The sequence below is a fragment of the Bos indicus x Bos taurus genome, chromosome 18, assembly GCF_003369695.1.
Source record: "Bos indicus x Bos taurus breed Angus x Brahman F1 hybrid chromosome 18, Bos_hybrid_MaternalHap_v2.0, whole genome shotgun sequence".
Lineage (NCBI taxonomy): Eukaryota > Metazoa > Chordata > Mammalia > Artiodactyla > Bovidae > Bos > Bos indicus x Bos taurus.
The window spans coordinates 15,350,637-15,370,192 of record NC_040093.1 but is presented as its reverse complement, the minus strand read 5'-3'; the positions used below and the strand labels follow the sequence as shown (position 1 = coordinate 15,370,192).

Below are 19,556 nucleotides of genomic sequence, written 5' to 3'. Positions count from 1 at the left end.
TCCCCTGCTCCACATCCTTACCAGTACTTCCTGGTGGCTTCTTCTATCATTTAGCCATTCTGATGAGGGTGTATTGGTATCACATTGTGATTTTAATTTGCATTTGCCTGATGATTAGTTGGGTAATTTTTAAATGTTCATTGCTACCTTGGATTTCCTCTTTTTGTGAAGTTTTGTTCAACTTTTCACTTGATTTTCTTTTCATATATATATGAACACATATGTGTTACATATATGTATACACATATACAGATATTATATTCATAATATTATTTTAACAGTAAAATTCTCCAAGAACTAGAGGATTTTCCTATATAACCATAATACCAGTTTAATATTTCCCCAAGTATCGATTTAATATTGATAGAAAACTATCATCTAATTCATAGTTTGTATTCAAATTTCTCCCTTTGTCCCAATAACACACCTTGTCACCATCTGCTCTCCATCTGGGGTCACACTTTGTGTTTATTTGTCATGTTGCTCTAAGTAAGTAAGTGTTAGTTGTTCAGTTGTGTCTGACTCTGCAACCGCATGGACTGCAGCCCACCAGGCTCCTCTGTCATGAGATTTTCCAGGCAAGGATACTGGAGTAGGTTGCCATTTCCTTCTCCAGGGGATCTTCCCAACCCAGAGATCGAACCCAGGCCTCCTACATTGCAGGCAGATTCATGTTTCTTTGTGTGCGGGCTAAGTCACTTCAGTCATGTCCGACTCTTCGCAACCCCACAGACTGTAGCCCGTCAGGCTCCTCTGTCTATGGAATTTTCCAGGCAAGAATACCAGAATGGGTTGCCATGCCTTCCTCCAAGGGATGTTCCCGACTCAGGGACTGAACCGGAGCCTCTTATGTCTCCTGCATTGGTAAGTGGGTTCTTTACCACTAGTGCCACCTAGGAAGCCCGTCATGTTTCTTTGGTCACATTTAACCTAGAACAGGCTGCCGACTTTTAGATTTTTATGTTTTTGTTTTCATGACACTGACATTTTAAAAATATATATTTAATTTGGCTGCATTAGGTCTTAGCTGTGGCACGTAGGCTCTCTAGTTGTGGCACATGGGCTCCAGAGCGTGCAGGCTTCATAGTTGCAACTCACGAACTTAGTTAATCCTTGGCATCGTCCCCTGCATTGCAAGGTGGATTCTTAACCACTGGACCACCAAGGAAGCCCCAATACTGACATTTTTGAAGAGTTCAGATCAGCTACTTTATAAAGTGTCCCTCGATTTGGCTCTGCCCCATGTGTTCTCATGATTAGATTCAGATGATGCATTTTTGGCAGAAGCATCATAGAAATGATGTCATGTCCTTCCTTTTCAAGTACACATCAGTAGGCACACGAGGTTGATCAGCTCCAATACTGATGATGTTCACTTCCACCACCTGATTTAAGTGGTGTCTGCTGACGTTGTCCGTTAATACTGTTTTTCCCCTTTGTAATAAGTTATCTGTGGGGGGATCCTTTGAGACTAAATATATGTCCTGTTCCTTATCAAACTTTCACTCAGTGGCTTAGGCTTCTGTTAATAATCCTGGCTGGGATTTCATGTTCAGTATTTCAGGACCATCACAAAGCCCAAGAACCCTGGAAGGGGCAGGGAGACTGTACAAGGCTGATGGTGGCCAGAGAATGTAGTGAAGTGACTAAATCTCTAGGGTGCGGGACTTCCCTGGTGGTTCAGTGGTCAGGACTTTGCACTTCCACTGCAAGGGGTGCAGATTCTATCCACGGAATAAAATCCTGCATGCAGATGACCAAAAAAAAAAATCTCTAGGGTGGCCTAGGGGGTCAGGGGGCCCCATGTTGCTCAGGGATTCAGTAAAAATCAGTAAATTCAGCCTCAGTAAAATGTATTGATTCATCCTCAGTAAAAAAGGGAAGCTGGTAAGAATTCATGTGCCCATGCCACAAATAGGTATTGAAGGCCTGCTTTGCACCCAGGCACTGTTCTAGGCCCCGAGGCACAGCAGTGAACAAAAGAGAGCAAATCCCAGCTCAGCTGCAGCTGGCACTGAAGTGGGGGAATTCAAACTACAAACAGCCAAAGTATGTAGTATGTTTCACAGTGATAAGAGCAAGGTTAAGGAGACAATAAAGAATAACAGGTTATCTCTCCTGATAGAACAGTTCTGCTCCCTCTCCTCCTCTATCCTCCCGTGGGTCTCCCCGCCTGTTGTCAGCCAGAATATCTGACTGAGCCAAGTGCACTTCCAGACACCATCTGCTCTCCCTGGGAGTGGGGCCCGTGCCAACTCCAGCGTCTGGACTCTTGGCACAGAGCCCCAGAGCCCTGGAGCGAGAGAACTCTGGTCGGCCCCACATTAGGAAGGGAATCCTCCAGTTTGGCTGTCTGGGACTGGTGAGACGGAAGGCTTCCGAGAGACAGGGAAGCCAGTGCAAACTGGGTGGCCTCCTTGAAGGAGGTCAAGGCCTGTAGGGTGAGAAGAGTTCCTTCATCAAACTGAAGATGATGGCTACATTAATAAATAATTCTATTCCTAAGCAGTATTAAACACGTTCAGAGTGCCTAGTTTGGGGCAAATGCTGGACATGTGTTAATTTCACCTAATTGAAGTGCTTTATATATGTGATCACAATCTAAGAGACAGGGAGTACTTAATCCATTTTACACATGGAGAAATTGCAGTTCAAAAAGGTGATGCTATTATCCAGAGGTCACATAGCGAGTGCTTTGAAGAGCCTGGAAAGGAACTCAGGTCTGTGTGGGTCCAAACTGTAACTCATAACTACCGCCTGTACCACCTGATAACCAGCACACCATCCCTGGCCCACTCCCACCGCCGGCCCTTTCCCTGGAAGCCCCCACCTCACCTTCTGCCTCTGTTTTCACCCCTCTACGTGGGCCAGCAAGAAATACAGCCTTGGGTTAGAATCTGCCTGTGGGTCCTGTTACTAGTTGCTTACCTCGGACCAGTGAACTCACACACATCTCTCAGCCTCAGTTGCTTGATGTGCAGAATAGTGAGAGAGATCGAGAGGAATCCGTGAGATGATGAATGCAGGGCATCTAACGCAGGGGCAGGGCGTGGGTCACTACACCCACTGACCCTGCCGCACGCTCTTAGGCAAGCTCTAACTCTCGGCGCCTATTTCCTCCTGGGCACGACATGACCACCAGTGACAGTGCTTCTCAGGTCGTTCTCAGGAATAAACTGTCCGTGTATATACATAACGTGTGTATGTAAAGCACTAAGAACCGTGCCAACAGTTAGCTGGGGTTGCTGCTTTGACTGTTGGGCAGCGGGGAGGGCGGTGGGCAGGAGGCGGGGCCAAGCCAAGAAGGCCCTGGAGAATCGGGGTGCTCCCTCCTCCGTCCTGCAGATTTAGGGTCTGGGTTCAGGGAATCAGGGCCCGCTGTTCTTAGAGACTCCCGCCCACTCCTCCACACCCGGGGTGGTAGGGGTCCGCGCCCGGCGCTGACGTCGGCCTTCAAGGCCCCATCCTCCGGCCTCCGCGGAGGGCGGAGCCCCGGAGCCCGTAGCCCCGCCCCCATCCCCGCCCCCGCGCGCTGCGGGCCCGGGGCGCTGAGAGGGGCACTGGGCTGAGCGCGGAAACCTTGAGCCAGCAGCCAGGCCTGGACCCTGGGGAGGGCGGGGCTCACTGAGTGCCCCCACCCTGGGCGGCAGGGTCGGGTCGGGTGTCTGTGCAGGGAACCCAGGAGGTCCTGGCCTATGGCTGTGGGCGGTGAGTGAGGGGCGCAGCTGCGGGCCGGGAGCACCGCTTTTACCCCAGGTCTTGGATTTAGGGACAGGGAGGCAAAACCTTGGCGAGGAAATCGGCTCAAGCCAGGTTTGGGCTGAGGGCGGGAGACTTGGGGACCCTCCCTCTCCCCCCGGGCGATCGTGAGGGCCAGGAGAATATTCTCTATGGTTGAGTGGAGTGTGTGGTGGGTTGGTGGTGTTCTGGGGGAGGGGTGCAACGGTGGATTCTGGTCAAACAGGAGGTGTCTGGGGAGCAGGTGGGTGTGGGTCATGAATGTGGGTGGAGTAAGAGGGGTGTGTGGACCCTGGTGTTTGGGGCAGGTGTGCAGGGGAAGTGATGGAAACAGGAGAGTGTTCCATCTGCATGTGTGGGAAGCCTGTGCATATACCTACATCAGGGGAAATTCTGATGTTGAGGGGATTAGGATGAATGTACAAGGAGTTGTTTGGGGTGAGTGTGTAAGAAGGTTGCAGGCCTCAGAGGGGTGTTTTCTGGGAGCTCATGTTGTTTGGGGCAAACTGTCCCTTGGGACATGAGTGTGCACAGGTCGGGGTTGGGCTTGCCTGGTCGGGTATGTGTGGCAGGGGACTTGGGTATTGAGTATGCAGGCTTGTGGGGCACAGGGGGTGTGTGGACTAAGCGTCACTGGGGATGGCTGTGTGGGAGAGGGATGGGAGTATGAACTCAGGATAGGTGTGTAGTTCATGGGCCAAGTAAGTGTGTAAAGCATGGTTTGGAATAACTGTGGAACAGGTGTGTGGTTTTGCCCTGAGGAGAGAGAAGCCCAGAACTGAATGTTCAGATTCCTGAGTTTTTTTTTTTTTTCTCCCCCACAACTTGGACCATCCTCTTTAACTCTTTTTTAAATTATTTATTTATTTGGCCATGCTGGGTCTTAGTTGCAGCACACGAGATCTTCAGTCTTCATTGAGGCATGTGGGACCTAGTTCCCTGATCAGGGACTGGACCTGGGCCCCCTGCATTGGGAGTGCAGAGTCTTAGCCACTGGACCACCAGAGAAGTCCCTTTTTAACTCTTTAGACCTCAGTTTTGCTTAAATGGGTCTTAGGATGGTTCAGTTACCTAGTCTCTGCCTGGAGTCTCTCCAAAGCCAGGAGTCAGGGGAGAGATGTAGGTGAGACTATTAACAGCCTGTCTTAAAAAAAAAAAAAACAAAAAAAAAACAGCCTGTCTTGTTCTTTCCCCTTCCCCTAGGAAAGAGCCTCTCCCCAGCCATGGACAGCCCCAGTCTTCGAGAGCTCCAACAGCCCCTACTGGTGGGTGGAGAGCTTCCCATCCAGAAGTCCGGTGAGCCTGAGCTGGGGCCTCCCTTTCGAGAGACAGCCTTTGCGGAATCGCTGAAGGGTTGGCAGTTCCTGCCACCATCTCTTCCTTCTGTGAGTGCAGGACTAGGGGAGCCAGGGACCCCCGACTTTGAGGTAGGAGCAGCACCACTAAGGAAGGCACCCTAGTGGGAACTGGGGGAGGGGGCTGGCGGGAAGCCCAGCTGTGGCCAACATCCAGCAGGCTGGCAGAGGGAGTGCCCATCTTTGGCCTGGAGTCTCACTTCCCAACTGCATGCATGTTCCTGGGTTTCCAGTTGTGGTTTTTCCTGTTCTTCCTCTCCCCTGGTTTCTTTACCTTTTTCTCTCCAGATTCGTCTCTCATCTTTGTTCCTTTTGGCTCTTTCTTCCCAATCATTTCTGACCCCCTTGTTTTCTCTCTGTCTCTCTAAAGCTGATACATCTCTGCACCTCTCTCTTTTTTTCTCCCCTCCAGTTAATGTCATTTTTTATCATTTCTTATTCCGTGTCCATATTCTCAAGCTTGTCTTTTATTTGCAAAGCATGGTTTTCCTGTTGCTACTGCTGTTTAAGAAATCACCCAGAACTTGGTAGCTTAAAACAACAATCACTATCATGGCTCATGGTTTCCATGGGTTGGGAATTTGGGAAGGACTTGGGTGGTTCTGCCTCAGGGTCTTTCATGAGGTCAAGGCCAGCCAGTGGCCAGAACTGGAACAGTCAGGGTCTGAATCAGCAGGGGGGTCTGGTTGGGTATCTCTCTCTTAATGTGGTCTCAGGGCTTCTGCAGGAGTCACCCCATGTGGGCTGGTTTGGGCTCATAGCACGTAAGCTTCAGGGCAGCACTCCGAATGTGCCTCCAGCCCTCCGGCAGGAGTGTTTCAACAAAGCTGAACCTGCCTCACCTTTTCTGACTTAGGCTTGTGAGTCGTGTGGTATTATTTCCACCACATTCTATCAATTACAGATGAATCATAGCCTGCCCAGACTCAAGGAAAGTGGACACAGACCTCACCCCTTGATGGGAAGATTATCAGTCACACTGTAAGAAGAGCCTGTGGGAGGGGAGAGGTGGTTATGGCCATTTTTAGAAACAGTCCGCCACACCGTGGCAGTAAGCTTCACTTCGACATGGTTATGTGTCTGGTAATTCCAGTATTTGAAGACTTTCAGGGCCTTATTATTTTGCTAGTTCTCCTCCATGGTTCCTGTGTACCTGGTTATCTTTGATGGCTTGTTGGTTATTGTATTTGAAAAATGGTTTTGAGGGTTAGAATCAAAGTACCTTGTCCAGAAAGGATTTGGGTCTGCTTCTGTCAACTGCCTAGGGGCACTGCCATTCAGAGATCATTTTTAATCTAGTTCAGGGTGTGAATGAAAGATTAATTTTTCCAGGATCGGGAAATGCCTGCTGGGCAGAAGGGACCTTCTCTGTTAAATTAATTTTGATTTTCACTTCAGTTTTGGCCTTACAGTAACTCCTTAAAGTCTTGTGAGCTATTTGATGCAAGATTAAATATATATATATATATATACATATATACATTTCAACTGACTCATTGGAAAAGACCCAGATGCTGAGAAAGATTGAAGGCAGGAGGAGAAGGGGACGACAGAGGATGAGATGGTTGGAGGGCATCACTGACTTGACGGACATGAGTTTGAGCAAGCTCCAGGAGTTGGTGATGGACAGGGAAGCCTGGTGTGCTGCAGTCCATGGGGTCACAAAGAGTCACACACAACTGAGCGACTGAACTGAACTGATATATATATATATATATATATATATATATATATATATATATATATATGTAAACCTAGAACCTGTGGTTTCAGCAGGCAGGTTTGTCCTAGTAATTCAGGCCACCAGAGCTCTCTCCTCTGATCTCCATCTTTTTTGCAGGTTCTGGTCCCCACTGGTTTCTGTGTCTACTTCAGGGGTTTATAACTCAGGGCTTATGAGCAGCTGTAATACCCACCCATGACTGGACCTGTGAACTTCTTGAAATTGAACTCATAGCTTTTGAGCGTGGGTGAGGTTTTTCTCAGGAGGCAGGGTCCAAAGCTTCCCCTCGGAGGCATCCAGGATATAGAGGGGTCAAGAGTCTATCTCTGGGAACATTTTTCTCTCTTGGTGTCTTTGGGGGCATGGGGAGCAGAGCAGTGGGGCAGGGACGGGGGATGGAGATGCCCACTCAGGCCGTCTCCTGCCCACAGGATGTCTCATCCAGTGACAGTGACTCGGACTGGGGCGGGGGCGGCCCCCTTCCCCCGCTGCTGCCCCACGACCACCTCGGCTTGGCTGTCTTTTCCATGCTGTGCTGCTTCTGGCCCTTGGGCATCGCCGCCTTCTGCCTGGCCCAGAAGGTCAGTCTCTGGGTGGGGTTGAGAGGGGACTGGATATAAGAGAGAAAATGGCATTTGAAAGAAAACAAATGAGAGGAGCCCTGCTTGGGTGGGTTGGGGTGGTGGGTGGGAAGTGATGAAGAGGACTCACGTAGAAATATTCAGGAGTGAAGTGAGGCGTGTTTGTCACAGAGGGGAGTGCAGAGTGAGCTCCACTCCTAGGCCTGCCCCCCAGCCTCTGGTAAGGTGGTGGTCAAGCCACTTAACTTCCCTGTGCCTCATTTTCCTTATCTGTAAAATGGGGATGACTAATTCTTACCTCAGGGTCATTGTGAAGCTCAATGAGTTAGAACTGTGGCATATAGTAATATATGTCTATTTTTATTAGTCACCTAGTAAACCCAGTGCCCAGCTGTGCCTGACCCACAGTAGCTGCTCGCTGTTTTTGGAACATATGAATACAAGGGTGTGGGGGTGGGGGAGGGGTCGGGCTGCGGGAAGCAGGGTGGGATGAGGGGACGTCTGAGTCACCGCTGCCCAACGCCTCTACAGACTAACAAGGCTTGGGCCCAGGGGGACGTCCAGGGGGCAGGGGCCGCCTCCCGCCGAGCCTTCCTGCTGGGGGTCCTGGCCGTCGGGCTGGGCGTGTGCACATACGCGGCCGCCCTGGTGACCCTGGCCGCCTACCTCGCCTCCCGGGACCCGCCCTAGCTGCCCCTGCGGCCCCCGCTGTGAACCCAGAGGCCGGCCGCCCAGCGCGTCTGCGGTCGAGTGGAGAGTCCCGGCGGACGGGGCGGCAGCGGCAGCATCCAGAAACGGGAGTGGGCTGGGCCGCCCCCTCCCTCCCCGCCTTCCTGGAGGCCGCAGAGAGCGATTAAACACCAGACACTCTTGCCGCCAAACCTGTGTCTGTCTGAGTGTGTGGGCAGGTGGACAGGCGGGGCCAGAGTGACAGGCTGTCCCCCGGGGTGTTCCTGGACACCTCAGAGCCAGAGAAGGGAGAATCCATGGAGGCTCAGAGGGCTCCCAGATGGCAGAACATTCTCTCCAGAACATGGGTGGTCCGCAGGGAATTAGGGAAAGCGAGGTTCCAAGTCCTTCCTCCTCCGAGTTCACCGTGTAACCCTATGGTCTGAGCCTCACTTTGCCTCATCTGCAAAATGGGACTGATTTCCCCACAGCTGGAGCAGTTGTAGAGACCAAATGAATCATACAGTCTACACAGCAGTCCCCTCCTGAGTTCCTTTAAAGCAGTGGCAGAAATCTAACTCTTTTACACAACAAAGGGGAGGAAAACTGAGAGAACTGGATTCAGGGTGTCAAGTGAAATGGTCTGGTCTCCCATCTCTTGGCTTCCACTGTGCAGGCTCCCCCTCCTGGGGGAGGAAAATGGGAGTGGGCAGCTCTGGTGCCACCAAGGTCTTTGCCAGGCACCCTATCACTGGCCCACCTGGGGTCCAAGGCAGCTGCATCCCACAGCCTGAGATTGGGACAGCTGGAGCCTCAAAGCATCAAAGTGCTAGCAGGCAAAATAGCCCTGTGCCTAATGTGCTTGTCAGATACATTAAATGGGGCCTGAGGGACTTCTCTGGTGGTCCAGTGGTTAAGACTCCACATGTCCAATGCAGGGAAGGACAGTGCCATCCCTGGTCGGGGAACTAAGATCCCACATGCCATGGCCAACCCCCCCAGGTTGGATATTATCAAGTAACAAAGTGAGAGCTGTTTAGTTTTCTTCACTCCACTTAATACCATCTTGGGGCTTCCCAGGTGGCGCTAGTGGTAAAGAACCTGCCTGCCAGTGCAGGAGATGGAAAAGATGTGTGTTTGATCCCTGGGTCAGGAAGATCCCCTGGAGGAGGGCATGGCAACCCACTCCAGTATTCTTGCCTGGAGAACCCCATGGACAGAGGAGCCTGGTGGTCTACAGTCCATAGTTGCAGAGTGGCACACTACTGAAGCGACTTAGCGTGCACAGGCACACTGCCATTTAATCCTGCAAGAAAACATTATTCACTGTCTATGCTCTCCTGACCATTTTCACGGAGCATCATTTCAAGCTATTTATGCATTTCCTTGGTTACCGGGGATAAAAATGACACCTGCCCAAAGGGGCAATTGTGTGAGTCAGTGCACCCATGTGAAGCTGCAGCAAAGGACCCCCTTCCCCAACATGTCATTTTTACCATAACCCCCCAAATGTCAGTGGCAGACAGGATCCGGCAGGCATGTGGCCCATCTGTGGGAATCAGTCAAATCACAACCGAAAATATACCTGTTTCCAGAAGCCCCTTATGGGGTGCCACCACCCGACTTGAGAATCAACAGGCCTCGGCCACTTCCGTTCACTGTCAGGGACCTGAGGTCCAGAGTGTGCTGACTCTCTTGGGGTCTGAATAGTGGGGGCTCTGGGTCTGGATTCTGAAGAGGGACCCGTGTTCCACCATGGACTCTGAAGACGGACCCGTGTTCCACCACTAACTAGCTAGTGACCTCTGGCAGTTAACTGGCTCCTAAGTTTGTTTCCTGACCTTAAAATAGGGACCATAACAGCCCCACCTCAGGGGGTTGCTGGATAAAGGCAGTGCTCAGAGGCAGATTGCCCTCCAAGGCACACGAAGCCCGTTGTCTCCCTGACCATCTCCTCCCTCCCTCCTGCCCTCCCTTCCTCTGCTCCAGGTGCACCAGCCATCTTGCTGGTTCTTGAACCTCTGCCTATCTCTGCCAAGGGGTCCTCCCCCACCACGTGTCCATGATTCCCTAAGCTCATCCCTGGCCTTCTCCTGGACTTCCCTTGGATGCCCCCTCCGCACGAAGGTATCCTCAACTGATGTACTGAATCTGTCCCCTTTCCCCGCCATGAACTCACCTAAACCCCCTTTAAAAAAGTTTTTTGTATTGTTTTATTTTTTAAATAGCATCCACCATCCAACACACACTACTGTTACTTGTCTATCACATCAACGTTCCTCGAACCTGAGCCTCATTCACTGCTGAGGCCTTGGCACCCAGCAGGGCTTGCACACTCTAACTGCAGTCCCGGCTTCATGGGGCTGTTAGAATGAGTAGCTTCATTCAGTGAATGCACTACCCTACCAGTGTCTTCCTGGAGTGGGGCGGGGTCTGTGCCCGTCCCCCATGTCCAGGGGGCCGGCTATAGCCACTCTTTTCTCGGCAGGGCCGGCCTGCTGGCTTCTTTGACGCTGGAGGTGGCGGGAGGGGCGGCCTGCCCTGGCTTGCCTCAGCTCTTGGAGTAACGCCTCTGTAGCGATTCCCGGTAGAAGCGGAAGACGTGTGTGGAGGCAGTCTGGGCTGCAGCCAGGCACTGCTGGAGCTGGGAGGGGAGGGGGGCCGGTTAGTGCCGGGGGCCCCACCTGACTCCCAGAACCCCCCAAACCTAACACCTCCCCTTTCACCGGGAGCCCCGCTCCCCAGGGGAGGGTGGTGGTGAGGGGGTTACTCCACATGCATTATCATCTTCCTCACTTCATGGTCTCCTTAGAGAAGGCTTCAGGGCTGATTAAACAGCTCCAGGCCCTCAGACCAACAGTGTCAGGCTTCCTGCCCCCAGAAGCATTCCCAGGCTCACCGAGCTCCAGACCCAGAGATTGGAATTTCAGACCCAGAGGCCCTGTGACTCCGAATACTCTTAATAGCCATGGAACTTGAGACCCCAAATCTTTACTGCCGTGTATACCTGGATTCACAGGAGGACCAGGTGGTAAATGTTCTTGGTGACCATTTGGCCCAGCAGGTGCCAAACTCTGTTCAGACACCCCAAACTCCAGGGTGCACAGCTCTGAGCTGGAAGCTGGGAGGCTTCAAGTGCCCCATGTTCTGATTTCCACCTGAGCCCCTCTTCTCAGGTGGAAATCTGGGTTTCCCTTTAAAATTCCCACAAAGGCTTCTATGGCCACAAACTTTAAAACCTCCTATTTACAGAAGGGGTGCAAGGAAGGGGTTCCCCTTAAGCCTCTTAGAATAGTGACCGGACCTCATGTCAGGGGGGTGGAAAAGGCCTGGTGTTCACCCCCAGTTATGCAGTGGTACCTCGGTGTCGGAGTAGAGCCCCTTGGTGGTGGACATCAGCAGCTTCCTTTCCACGCTGTCAAGGGCAAAGGTCAGGACTGCCCGGGCCTCCTAGGAACGAGAGGTACAAGGTGGAAGACCTGGAACCCTCCCCTCAGATACAATCTCAGCTGGCCCCAAAGCGGGTGTGTGTGTGTGTGGGGGGGGGGTGGTGGGTGGGAGGGGGGTTGCTTTTCCCGCAGCCAGGCCCTCACGTAGCAAGTGTATTTTTTGAGGGGAGTCTACACATCACCCCCTCCCTAGGAAATCGCTCCCCACGTGATCCCACCACGTGGCTCTGACAGGGCTTCCAAAGCACAGTGTTCTGCCCCAGAGGGGCAGCCACGGTGATGGTCATCCCTCAGTGCCTCCCAGAGTGCTCTGCTCTCTGGGGCTGGAAGCCAGCAAGCTCTATTTCCCAGGTTCCCCTGCCAGTTTGGGTGTAGCGGGAATCTGGTGGGAGACAAGAGAGGAAGGAGAAAGCAGCATCTGGGTCCTCACAGGAGTTTGAGGCGTATCACCCACCACAGTCGTCATGGAGAAAGGGTGGCTGTGGACCTCAGCAGCCAGGCCAGAGCCAGACTGTCTGTTTTCATCTAGATCTGACTGCTCCCATGTCCCCAAGAGCACCCAGCAGGAGCTGGCTTCAGGCTTCTCATCTCAGGGGGGGCCTCCCTTCTTCCCTTTTGCTTCTTCAGCTCTTCCATCACGGCTGTTGTGACCAGTTCCCTGCATTCAGTTCCACTTGCCCACCCCCCGTCTGAAGCTCTCAAGGGGTTTCTTTCTGCTTTCTTGACTGGATGTGACTGTCACAGTCCTGAGCAGATAACTGGGAATAACTGGAGCCTCAGCACACTGTGAACTTGAGCCACTGAAGAAGAAACTCTTAAGTTTTTGCTTTTCTTTTTGAACCTCTTAAAATCAACTCCCTTGTCACTTTAGCGGGTTAGAGCTGGTACCAGCCAACTGTTTTGGAGAAGCGAGGCCCAGAGGAGGAGGAGAGGGAGGGTGCCTGTCCAGGGCCTTTCACCACCCCGCCCTTCATACTTACCTTTTCCTGTTTAGCAGTAGGGTCTAGCATGAGGGTCCCATCAGAGTCCAGAGCACAAGTGACCCCACAGAAGAGGGCCCGCATGGGCACACCAGCGTCCACCAGGGCCATGCAGGCGGCATTCAGGCAACAGGCCAGGAGCCACAGGCAGTGGTTAAGTTTCTTTTTTCATCTTTTGTTTTTCTTTGACCACACTATGTGGCTTGTGGCATCTTAGTTCCCCCACCAGCGACTGAACCCAGGCCCTCAGCAGTTACAGCGCAGAGTCCCAACCACTGGATCGCCAGTGGATGTTAAGAGTTTCTACTGAAAGTTGGTCAGCAGAACACATCCATGCCTCCGGTTCACCAGGCCAGTGCCATGAACACCAGACATCTAATTGATCACAGAAAGGCAGAGTAATCCTGGGATCTAGTATCCTTGGGTTCCAAACCTGAACTGCCACCCTAAGCTGTGTGACCTTGAACAAGCTACTTACTCTCTCTGAGTCTCAGTCAGGGATCACAAGGATACTTAGCAGGTATGCACCTTCAGGGAAACAAAGGTGAGAAGCCTTTCAAGATAAAACAAGGAGGCAGTGGCAGAACCAGGCCCGGGGCTGGGGAATTGAGCAAGCAGTGCTAGCTGGCGACAGGCTAGCGGGATGACAGAGGGAGGAGTCAGTGTCCTCAGGGAGCCGGCAGTCCCAGGGAGAGGTGTGGCCCTGGCCCTGTGCAAGGTGAGCACAGGCCTGAGTCAGACAGCCAGCCCCAGCTCAGTTTCCTCAAGTCTCTCCTCCCCAGGGCCCAGCTTTACAGTCAGCCAGCCCCACCTCTGCCACTGACCCTCCATTATCTCCCATCTGTGAAGTGGGTTCACAGTGCTCCTCTTCCCCCATCTGTGAAGTTATCTGCCCAACGCAGGGCCACACACATCCACAAAGCTGTCTAGAAATGCCCATTTCTGGGCCTCTGCCTCTTGCACCCAAACCGCAGCCACATTCCAAGGCTGAGCTGCCGAACCAAAGGCTCTGCCTGCTCGGGGCTCCTGCACTTGTTGAGCCTCAAATCCAAGCTCAGGGTCAGAAATGAGGTCAAAGCCATAGGCTCTGGAGTCAGATGGGCCTATGTGTGAATTCAGCCTCTGCTGCCTTCCAGCTGTGTGACCTTGGGTAAGCGACCTCCCCTCTCTTGGCCTTGGTTTCCTCACCTGAAACATGAGACCAGGACCCAGCTGCTAGGGGCCTTGAGCTCTAGAACCACATGGCTTGGGCTTATGTCCTGGCACTGCCAGTTACTGGAAGTGTGAGTTGTCCGTGCTGTATAAATTGCCTGACACAGTAAACGCTCAAGCCGTGTTTGCTGTTCCTACAAGTTGACATCTGTCAAGCAGACTAGGAGAGGGTGTGTACATGGCCATCGGCAAGGAGGGCAATCAGTGAGATTCTGGAGGACTTCCTGGAGGAAAGGATACAGAGCCAGCATCGCTGACGACCTGCAGTACCACAGTTATGGAGGTGCGGGGGTGCAGCGCTCCCAGCACCACCGCTTCGCATGTGTTTCTGATCAGCCGCTCCCGGCTCTTCTCCGCTACGCCTGCGGAAATCAGGGGTGGGTTTGGGCTGTCAGGCTCTTCCTGTCCAGCTGGCTCACCTGTCTCCATATGCCCCACCCAAGCCTCCAGAAAAGGGCCTGCAGTCTTGGCCCGGGAAGAATTTGCGGGAATGAGAGAGGAGTCCCAGTGGGAGGGAGGCAGGGCCTAACTGCCACCCACTTAATGCCTGCCACCTCCAGCGCCCACCAAGGGAGCCTCCCAGGGGAGGAGAACCTCAGAGCTCTCCCATGTCCAGTGCTGCTGTCCATTCCCATCCCAGTGCACCCAGCCCTGGGGAGTGAGGGGGGCAGAGAGTAAAAGGGTGGAAAAACAGATTAATGGAAAGGAGGAGAGATGGAGCCAGGAAAGAAGGGGGTGGGGGGAGAGAAGATGGAGAGAGAGAGGGAGAAAAGTGATAGAGACGTACAGGCAGAGAGCTGGAGAAGAAGAAACAGCTGAGGGGAGCTGAGAGGAGGAGTGGAGACCAGAAAGGGCAGTGACGGGGACACCGGGCGCAAGGAACAGTTACCAGGCAGTCCGGTCTTCGGCCTCAGGATCACTTCCAGCGTGGCCTTGTTGAAGATCTCTTTGCTGATCTTCACCTCGGCTGGCCCATACACGCCGGCCAGGACAGAGGTATCCCCTGGGGAGAAAGCATGGGCGAGCTCACCTGCATGTTCCCTGCCTCTGGGGTCTGACATGAGGCACTTAACATTGTGGGCCCTGAGCTGGGTGGCCAGGGGTCCCCACGTCACCCTCACTCTGGCCCACCCCTTGTTAGCAGTGATTCCTTAAGCATTTGCTTCATGTCTCTGCCTCTACTTCCTCATCTGTAAAATGAGGATGACTATAGTACGTTCCTGGGACTTCCCTGGTGGTCCACTGGCTAAGACTGAGCTCCCAACACAGAGGGCCTGGGTGCAACCCCTGGTCAGGGAACTAGATCCCACACGCTACAGCTAAGAGTTTGCATGCTGGGACTAAGACCCGGTGCAGCCAAAAAAAAAAACCAAAAACCAACGCAAACACCTACAGGACATCTTTCACAGCTATGAGGATTAAATGAGATAAAAAGAGAAATACTTAGGATGCTGCCTGCTAAGTTGCTGAGTGCCCAAAGAACTTTAGCTACTATTAATAACTTTAACAGGAAGTTCTTCCTGAGTGCTAACCTTCCTCCTTCTTACTGCTGCTGGTCCCAACTTCTCCTTCCAAAGCTTCCCCCAGGCCAAGTTCTCTTCCCTCTGGCTCACATCCCCAGATTCTGCAGCACTCAGGACACCTGAGAAAGGGATGAATATGTAGGGCTGGGTCCTGGCACCTGCTTATTTCCTCCTGGCTCTGTAATCTCAGCTGATTTTGCTTACGTCTCTGGGCCTCAGTCTTCCCATCAGCAAAATGGGTAGACTGGACTACAAGAGCAGCTTCCAAACATTCCTGATCATAACTCCCTGGAAGAAATACATTTTAGACTCAAATACAGTTCAGGACCCAAAACTCACACAAATCTGTGTGGATGTAAATGGAACGAACGCCTCCCAAAACAACTCTTACTGTTGCTGCTTTGACGTACTCAGATATTTTCTACTATATTTCAGTTACAAAGAACCACTGAAGGGGACTTGCCTGGTGGTCCAGTGGTTAAGAATCCACCTTCCAATGCAGGGGATGCCGGTTCGATCCCTGATCAGGGAACTAAGATCGCACATGCTATGGAGCAACTAAGCCCACGCACCACAACTAAAACCTGACCTGACCAAAGAACAGAAATAAAACGGAAACAAAAACAAAACCCACTAGTGAACACAGTAGTTCTCAACCCTGTATGCACACTGGGCTCACTGCAGAACTTTAAAAAGATCTAGATGCCCAGGCCCCTCCCCTAGAGAGCCTTAATCCCATTGCTGGGGGCTGGGGCTCAGGCACTGGGAGCCTCAGAGCTCCAACAGGCCATTCTAACGTGCAGCTGGACCTGCAACCTGCAGTGGGAAGACATGGAGCTCCAGCACGGTTTCAAAACACAGGCCTGCAACCAGAATCGCTACAGCAGATCATTTAAAAATACAGAGGGCTGGCATCCCTGGGTTGGGAAGATCCCCTGGAGGAGGAAATGGCAACCTGTTCTAGTATTCTTGCTGGGATAATCCCATGGGCAGAGAAGCCTGGCTGACACAACTGAGCGACTAAACAATCAGCACAAAGAGGGCTGGCCTTAGTTGGCATAGGTGGGTTCTGGGGCTTGGCATTTTTAACCTCACTGGAGAGTCTAGTGAGGGTTTGCAGAGGACCCTGCTCCAGGGTCCTGGGTTTTGGGGTTTTAGAACATACAAGGGGCTCAGTATTTCTTTCTTTTTTAGAACACACAAGGGGCTCAGTATTTCTTAAATTCTAAGAACCTCCAGGCACCTGCACTGAGCAAGAGAGCTAAGCCTGGGGAGGTCCCAGGTAGAGGCTTTTTTGTTCTGGGGAAGGGGAGGAAGAGCTGCCATACAACTGAGGGACTCTCTTGGCTCCAGGAGAATGGACCCTGGAGGAGGAAATTATCCAAGCAGAACTAGATCCACAGTGGGGTCTTCCTTCCTGTTACTCCAAAGGCGCTGTCTGTGCTTCACCTGGGCACAAGACTGCCTCCCTTCTCATCTTGCTGAGGCCATGGCTCTAGCAATTCCCTCCCCTCTGGACCCCACATCCATCTAACTCCTGGCCCATCTAGCTTATCCTCTTACAGCAAAGTTTCTGAAGAGCTGTCTCTGCTCACTGACTCTTTTCCTCCTTGACTTCACCCCTCCACCAGAACAGCTTTTTCTTTTTTAAATTTTACTTATTATTTTTGGCTGTGCGTTGGGTCTTCGTTGTGATGCGTAGGTTTCTTATTGCGCTGGCTTCTCTTGTTGGGGAGCACAGGCTCTAGGGTGTGTAGGCTCAAGTAGTTGTGATGCAAGGCATGTGGAAGCTTGCTGGACCAGGGATGGAACCCGTGTCCCCTGCACTGGGAGCTCAGAATCTTAACCAGGGAAGTCCCAGAGTGACTCTTGGCTGCACCACCTACAATAGACAACCAAGTTGTCAACCCACAGGTCTAGTCCATCCTCACATGATTCAGTCTCTCAGCCGGACCAAAACAGTTGGTTGGTCCTTACATTTCAAACACATTCTCTGGGCTCCAGGTCACTACCCTCTCTTGATTTTTCTCCTACCTTACTAGTTGCTCCTTCTCAATGTCTTTTCCTAGCTCCACCCAGGCTAGAAGGCACAGGGTAAGTTCTAAGTTCTTCTCTTCTCCATCTATATTAATTTTCTTGGTGATTCCATCCAATCAGTAGCTTGAACTGCCATCTAGAGCCAAAGGACCCCCAAATTCCAGTCTTGTATGTCCGACTGCCGAATCCACACTGCCATGGGAAAGTCTATTAGGCACTGCAAATGTAATGTTTCCAACTGAACTCATTTTCTTCCAGCATGGCTGGTCTGGGTAAAAAACTTTAGTGTTATCCTTGACTCTGTCATACCCCCAAACCAAACTACCCGCGATTTGTCGGTTTTACCTTCCAACTCTCACCACCAGTCCTGCTCCCACTCTGGTCTGCGCCACCCTCCTCTCCTCCTTTCCCCCATGCCCTTTACCATCAACACTGCAGCCAGAAAGTCTAAAATCTATAAAGATATATTCCGAGCATGTCACATGGCTCCATTCTCAGTCACTAGACTTTATATGAGGGGCAGGCCTCCTTACCTCCACCCCATCTCCTGTCACCGATGCAGGCACCCCTGTCCCCCTGACTGTTCTTCAAACACACCAGGCAAGTTTTGGCCTCAGGACCCTGTGGTTCCTAATGCTTTAAAAGCTTTCCTCTTAATCTCTTTAGGGTTTGCTCCCCCTGCAAAAAGCCAATTTTAGGGGAAAAAAAAACTGCCTTAAAAATTTTTTATTTGGCTGCACTGGGTCTTCACTGCAACACTCGGGATCTTTAGTTGGGGCATGCGAACTCTTAGCTGCACCATGTGGGATCTAGTTCCCTGACCAAGGACTGAACCCAGGCCCCCTGCATTGGGAGCTCAGAGTCTTAGCCACTGGATCATCAGTAAAGTCCCATCTTTAAGTGTTTATTCAAAAGGTACCATCTCAGTTGATGCCTTTCCTGACCATCCTAATTAAGACTGCAACCCTCTCTGGCACACCCCATTCTACATCTTTACTGTATTTTTCTCCAGTTTTTTACTACATATTTTACTTATCTTTTGCCTGTCTCTCCGACTAGAATGTAAGAATGTCAAATCCGTTACAGCAGGGATTTTTAAAAAATTTATTTACTTATTGCCCAGAACAATACTAAGCAAAGGTACATGTTCAATGAAAGAATGAATGAAAGCAGGTTTTGTATTTGGGTTTCAGGTAATGCCCTAGAGCAGGGTCTGAAGCATTTATGGGGGTGACCCTTAGGCCTATCCCCAGAGGAATATTTCCCTCAGAGGAGTAAGGGAACTGAGTCTAGTTTCAGAGTTGTTTAGCTAGGAAAAGGGGATATTTCCCTAATAGGTAAGAACTACCCCAATCTTAGGGATATAGGGAGAGTTGTGTATCCCAGTCAAAGGGACATTTACCCAAGAGGTGGGGCTGGGGACATCACCATCAATCTGAGAAGTAACTATTTGTTTAAAAGATCTGCCACCGGGCTAGGGAGTAAACCGGAAGTGGTGACAGTCCACTGGGCATTTATGCAAACAAACAGGTTTGCCTCAGCCTGGGATGTATGGACCAAGGGTGCGTGTGTGGGAAACCGGAGAGGAACCTAGTCAAGGGAGACCCCCGGGTAAGAAGATTTCCCCTATTCTGGAGTATTCATTCTTTAGAGGTGGTCTGCCGTCTCCCATTCTACGTACTTAACAATCTTCTCCTTGCTAGTCTGGAGGGAGAGATATATGTCTACCTGCGTATGCAGTAGTGTCCACCCCGGCAAGAACTGCACCAGTTCAAGAGAGATTTTTACCAGCTAGAGCAGTACACTGTAACCGCCCCCCCAAAATAATACAACCTAGTAGTTCCTACCTTGCAGGAAAGAGGCAGAGCCATCAGGCCGGGAAAGCAAGTTCTGTTCGCAGGCAAAGTGCCGGAGGCTACAGCCGGGGACCCTAGGGCCGGGCTCTGTCCCAGAATCAGCCCGGATCTTCGATTCAGTCTGCATTTCCCCCTCCATAGCCCCGGAGCCCACGTGCAGCCGGGGCTTGTTGCTTCCGCCCAGAAGCGCGCGCTTGCGTAGGAGGTGCGTACAGAGTACGCACGCGCCGACCCGGGGGCTCCAAGAGGGGCGCCCGCACGTGGCTCGGCGTTTACTAACAATCTGGGCCCTCCCACTCCCGCTCGGAAGTCCAGGAAAGCCATTGGACAGAAGAGAAAGTGGGCGGGCCTTGGCATGAGCTCGTCCTACCCAAGGCCCCCGGCCTTGAAACCCTGAGGCGCTGGACGGGTTGTCCTCTTCTTTGCCGGTTAC

At 51.9% G+C, this 19,556-nt stretch overlaps 2 protein-coding genes across 4 annotated transcripts; one reads left to right on the top strand and one right to left on the bottom strand.

The window, feature by feature from the left end:
* The first annotated feature begins 3,356 nt into the window (after positions 1 to 3,356).
* TMEM91 (transmembrane protein 91) lies at positions 3,357 to 8,278 on the top strand. Of its 3 annotated transcripts, none has more exons than XM_027515732.1 (4): positions 3,357 to 3,708; positions 4,942 to 5,123; positions 7,248 to 7,397; positions 7,929 to 8,278. In XM_027515732.1, exons 1-4 carry the CDS (start codon positions 3,696 to 3,698, stop codon positions 8,085 to 8,087), a joined length of 504 nt encoding a protein of 167 aa, XP_027371533.1. In that variant the 5' UTR covers positions 3,357 to 3,695; the 3' UTR covers positions 8,088 to 8,278. The 3 variants fall into 3 exon arrangements, with proteins under 3 accessions (XP_027371533.1, XP_027371532.1, XP_027371534.1); XM_027515731.1 differs by having other exon boundaries at positions 3,372 to 3,708; positions 4,942 to 5,165; XM_027515733.1 differs by having other exon boundaries at positions 3,378 to 3,708; positions 4,942 to 5,165; positions 8,088 to 8,278.
* A 1,977-nt stretch (positions 8,279 to 10,255) lies between these two features.
* Positions 10,256 to 19,379, bottom strand: EXOSC5 (exosome component 5). The gene is made up of 6 exons (XM_027515730.1): positions 19,115 to 19,379; positions 14,597 to 14,710; positions 13,948 to 14,069; positions 12,496 to 12,636; positions 11,427 to 11,516; positions 10,256 to 10,710 (listed from the first exon to the last, which is right to left on the bottom strand). Exons 1-6 carry the CDS (start codon positions 19,260 to 19,262, stop codon positions 10,618 to 10,620), a joined length of 708 nt encoding a protein of 235 aa, XP_027371531.1. The 5' UTR covers positions 19,263 to 19,379; the 3' UTR covers positions 10,256 to 10,617.
* Positions 19,380 to 19,556: the final 177 nt, after the last annotated feature.

Coding starts and splice junctions, on each gene's coding strand:
- EXOSC5 (XM_027515730.1), bottom strand. CDS start 19,262: ATGGAGGGGGAAATGCAGACTGAATCGAAGATCCGGGCTGATTCTGGG. Junction 14,070..14,596: donor GCCGAAGACCGGACTGCCTG/GTAACTGTTCCT, acceptor TGATTTCCGCAG/GCGTAGCGGAGAAGAGCCGG. Junction 11,517..12,495: donor CTACTGCTAAACAGGAAAAG/GTAAGTATGAAG, acceptor TCTCGTTCCTAG/GAGGCCCGGGCAGTCCTGAC.
- TMEM91 (XM_027515731.1), top strand. Junction 5,166..7,247: donor CAGGGACCCCCGACTTTGAG/GTAGGAGCAGCA, acceptor TCCTGCCCACAG/GATGTCTCATCCAGTGACAG. Junction 7,398..7,928: donor CCTTCTGCCTGGCCCAGAAG/GTCAGTCTCTGG, acceptor ACGCCTCTACAG/ACTAACAAGGCTTGGGCCCA.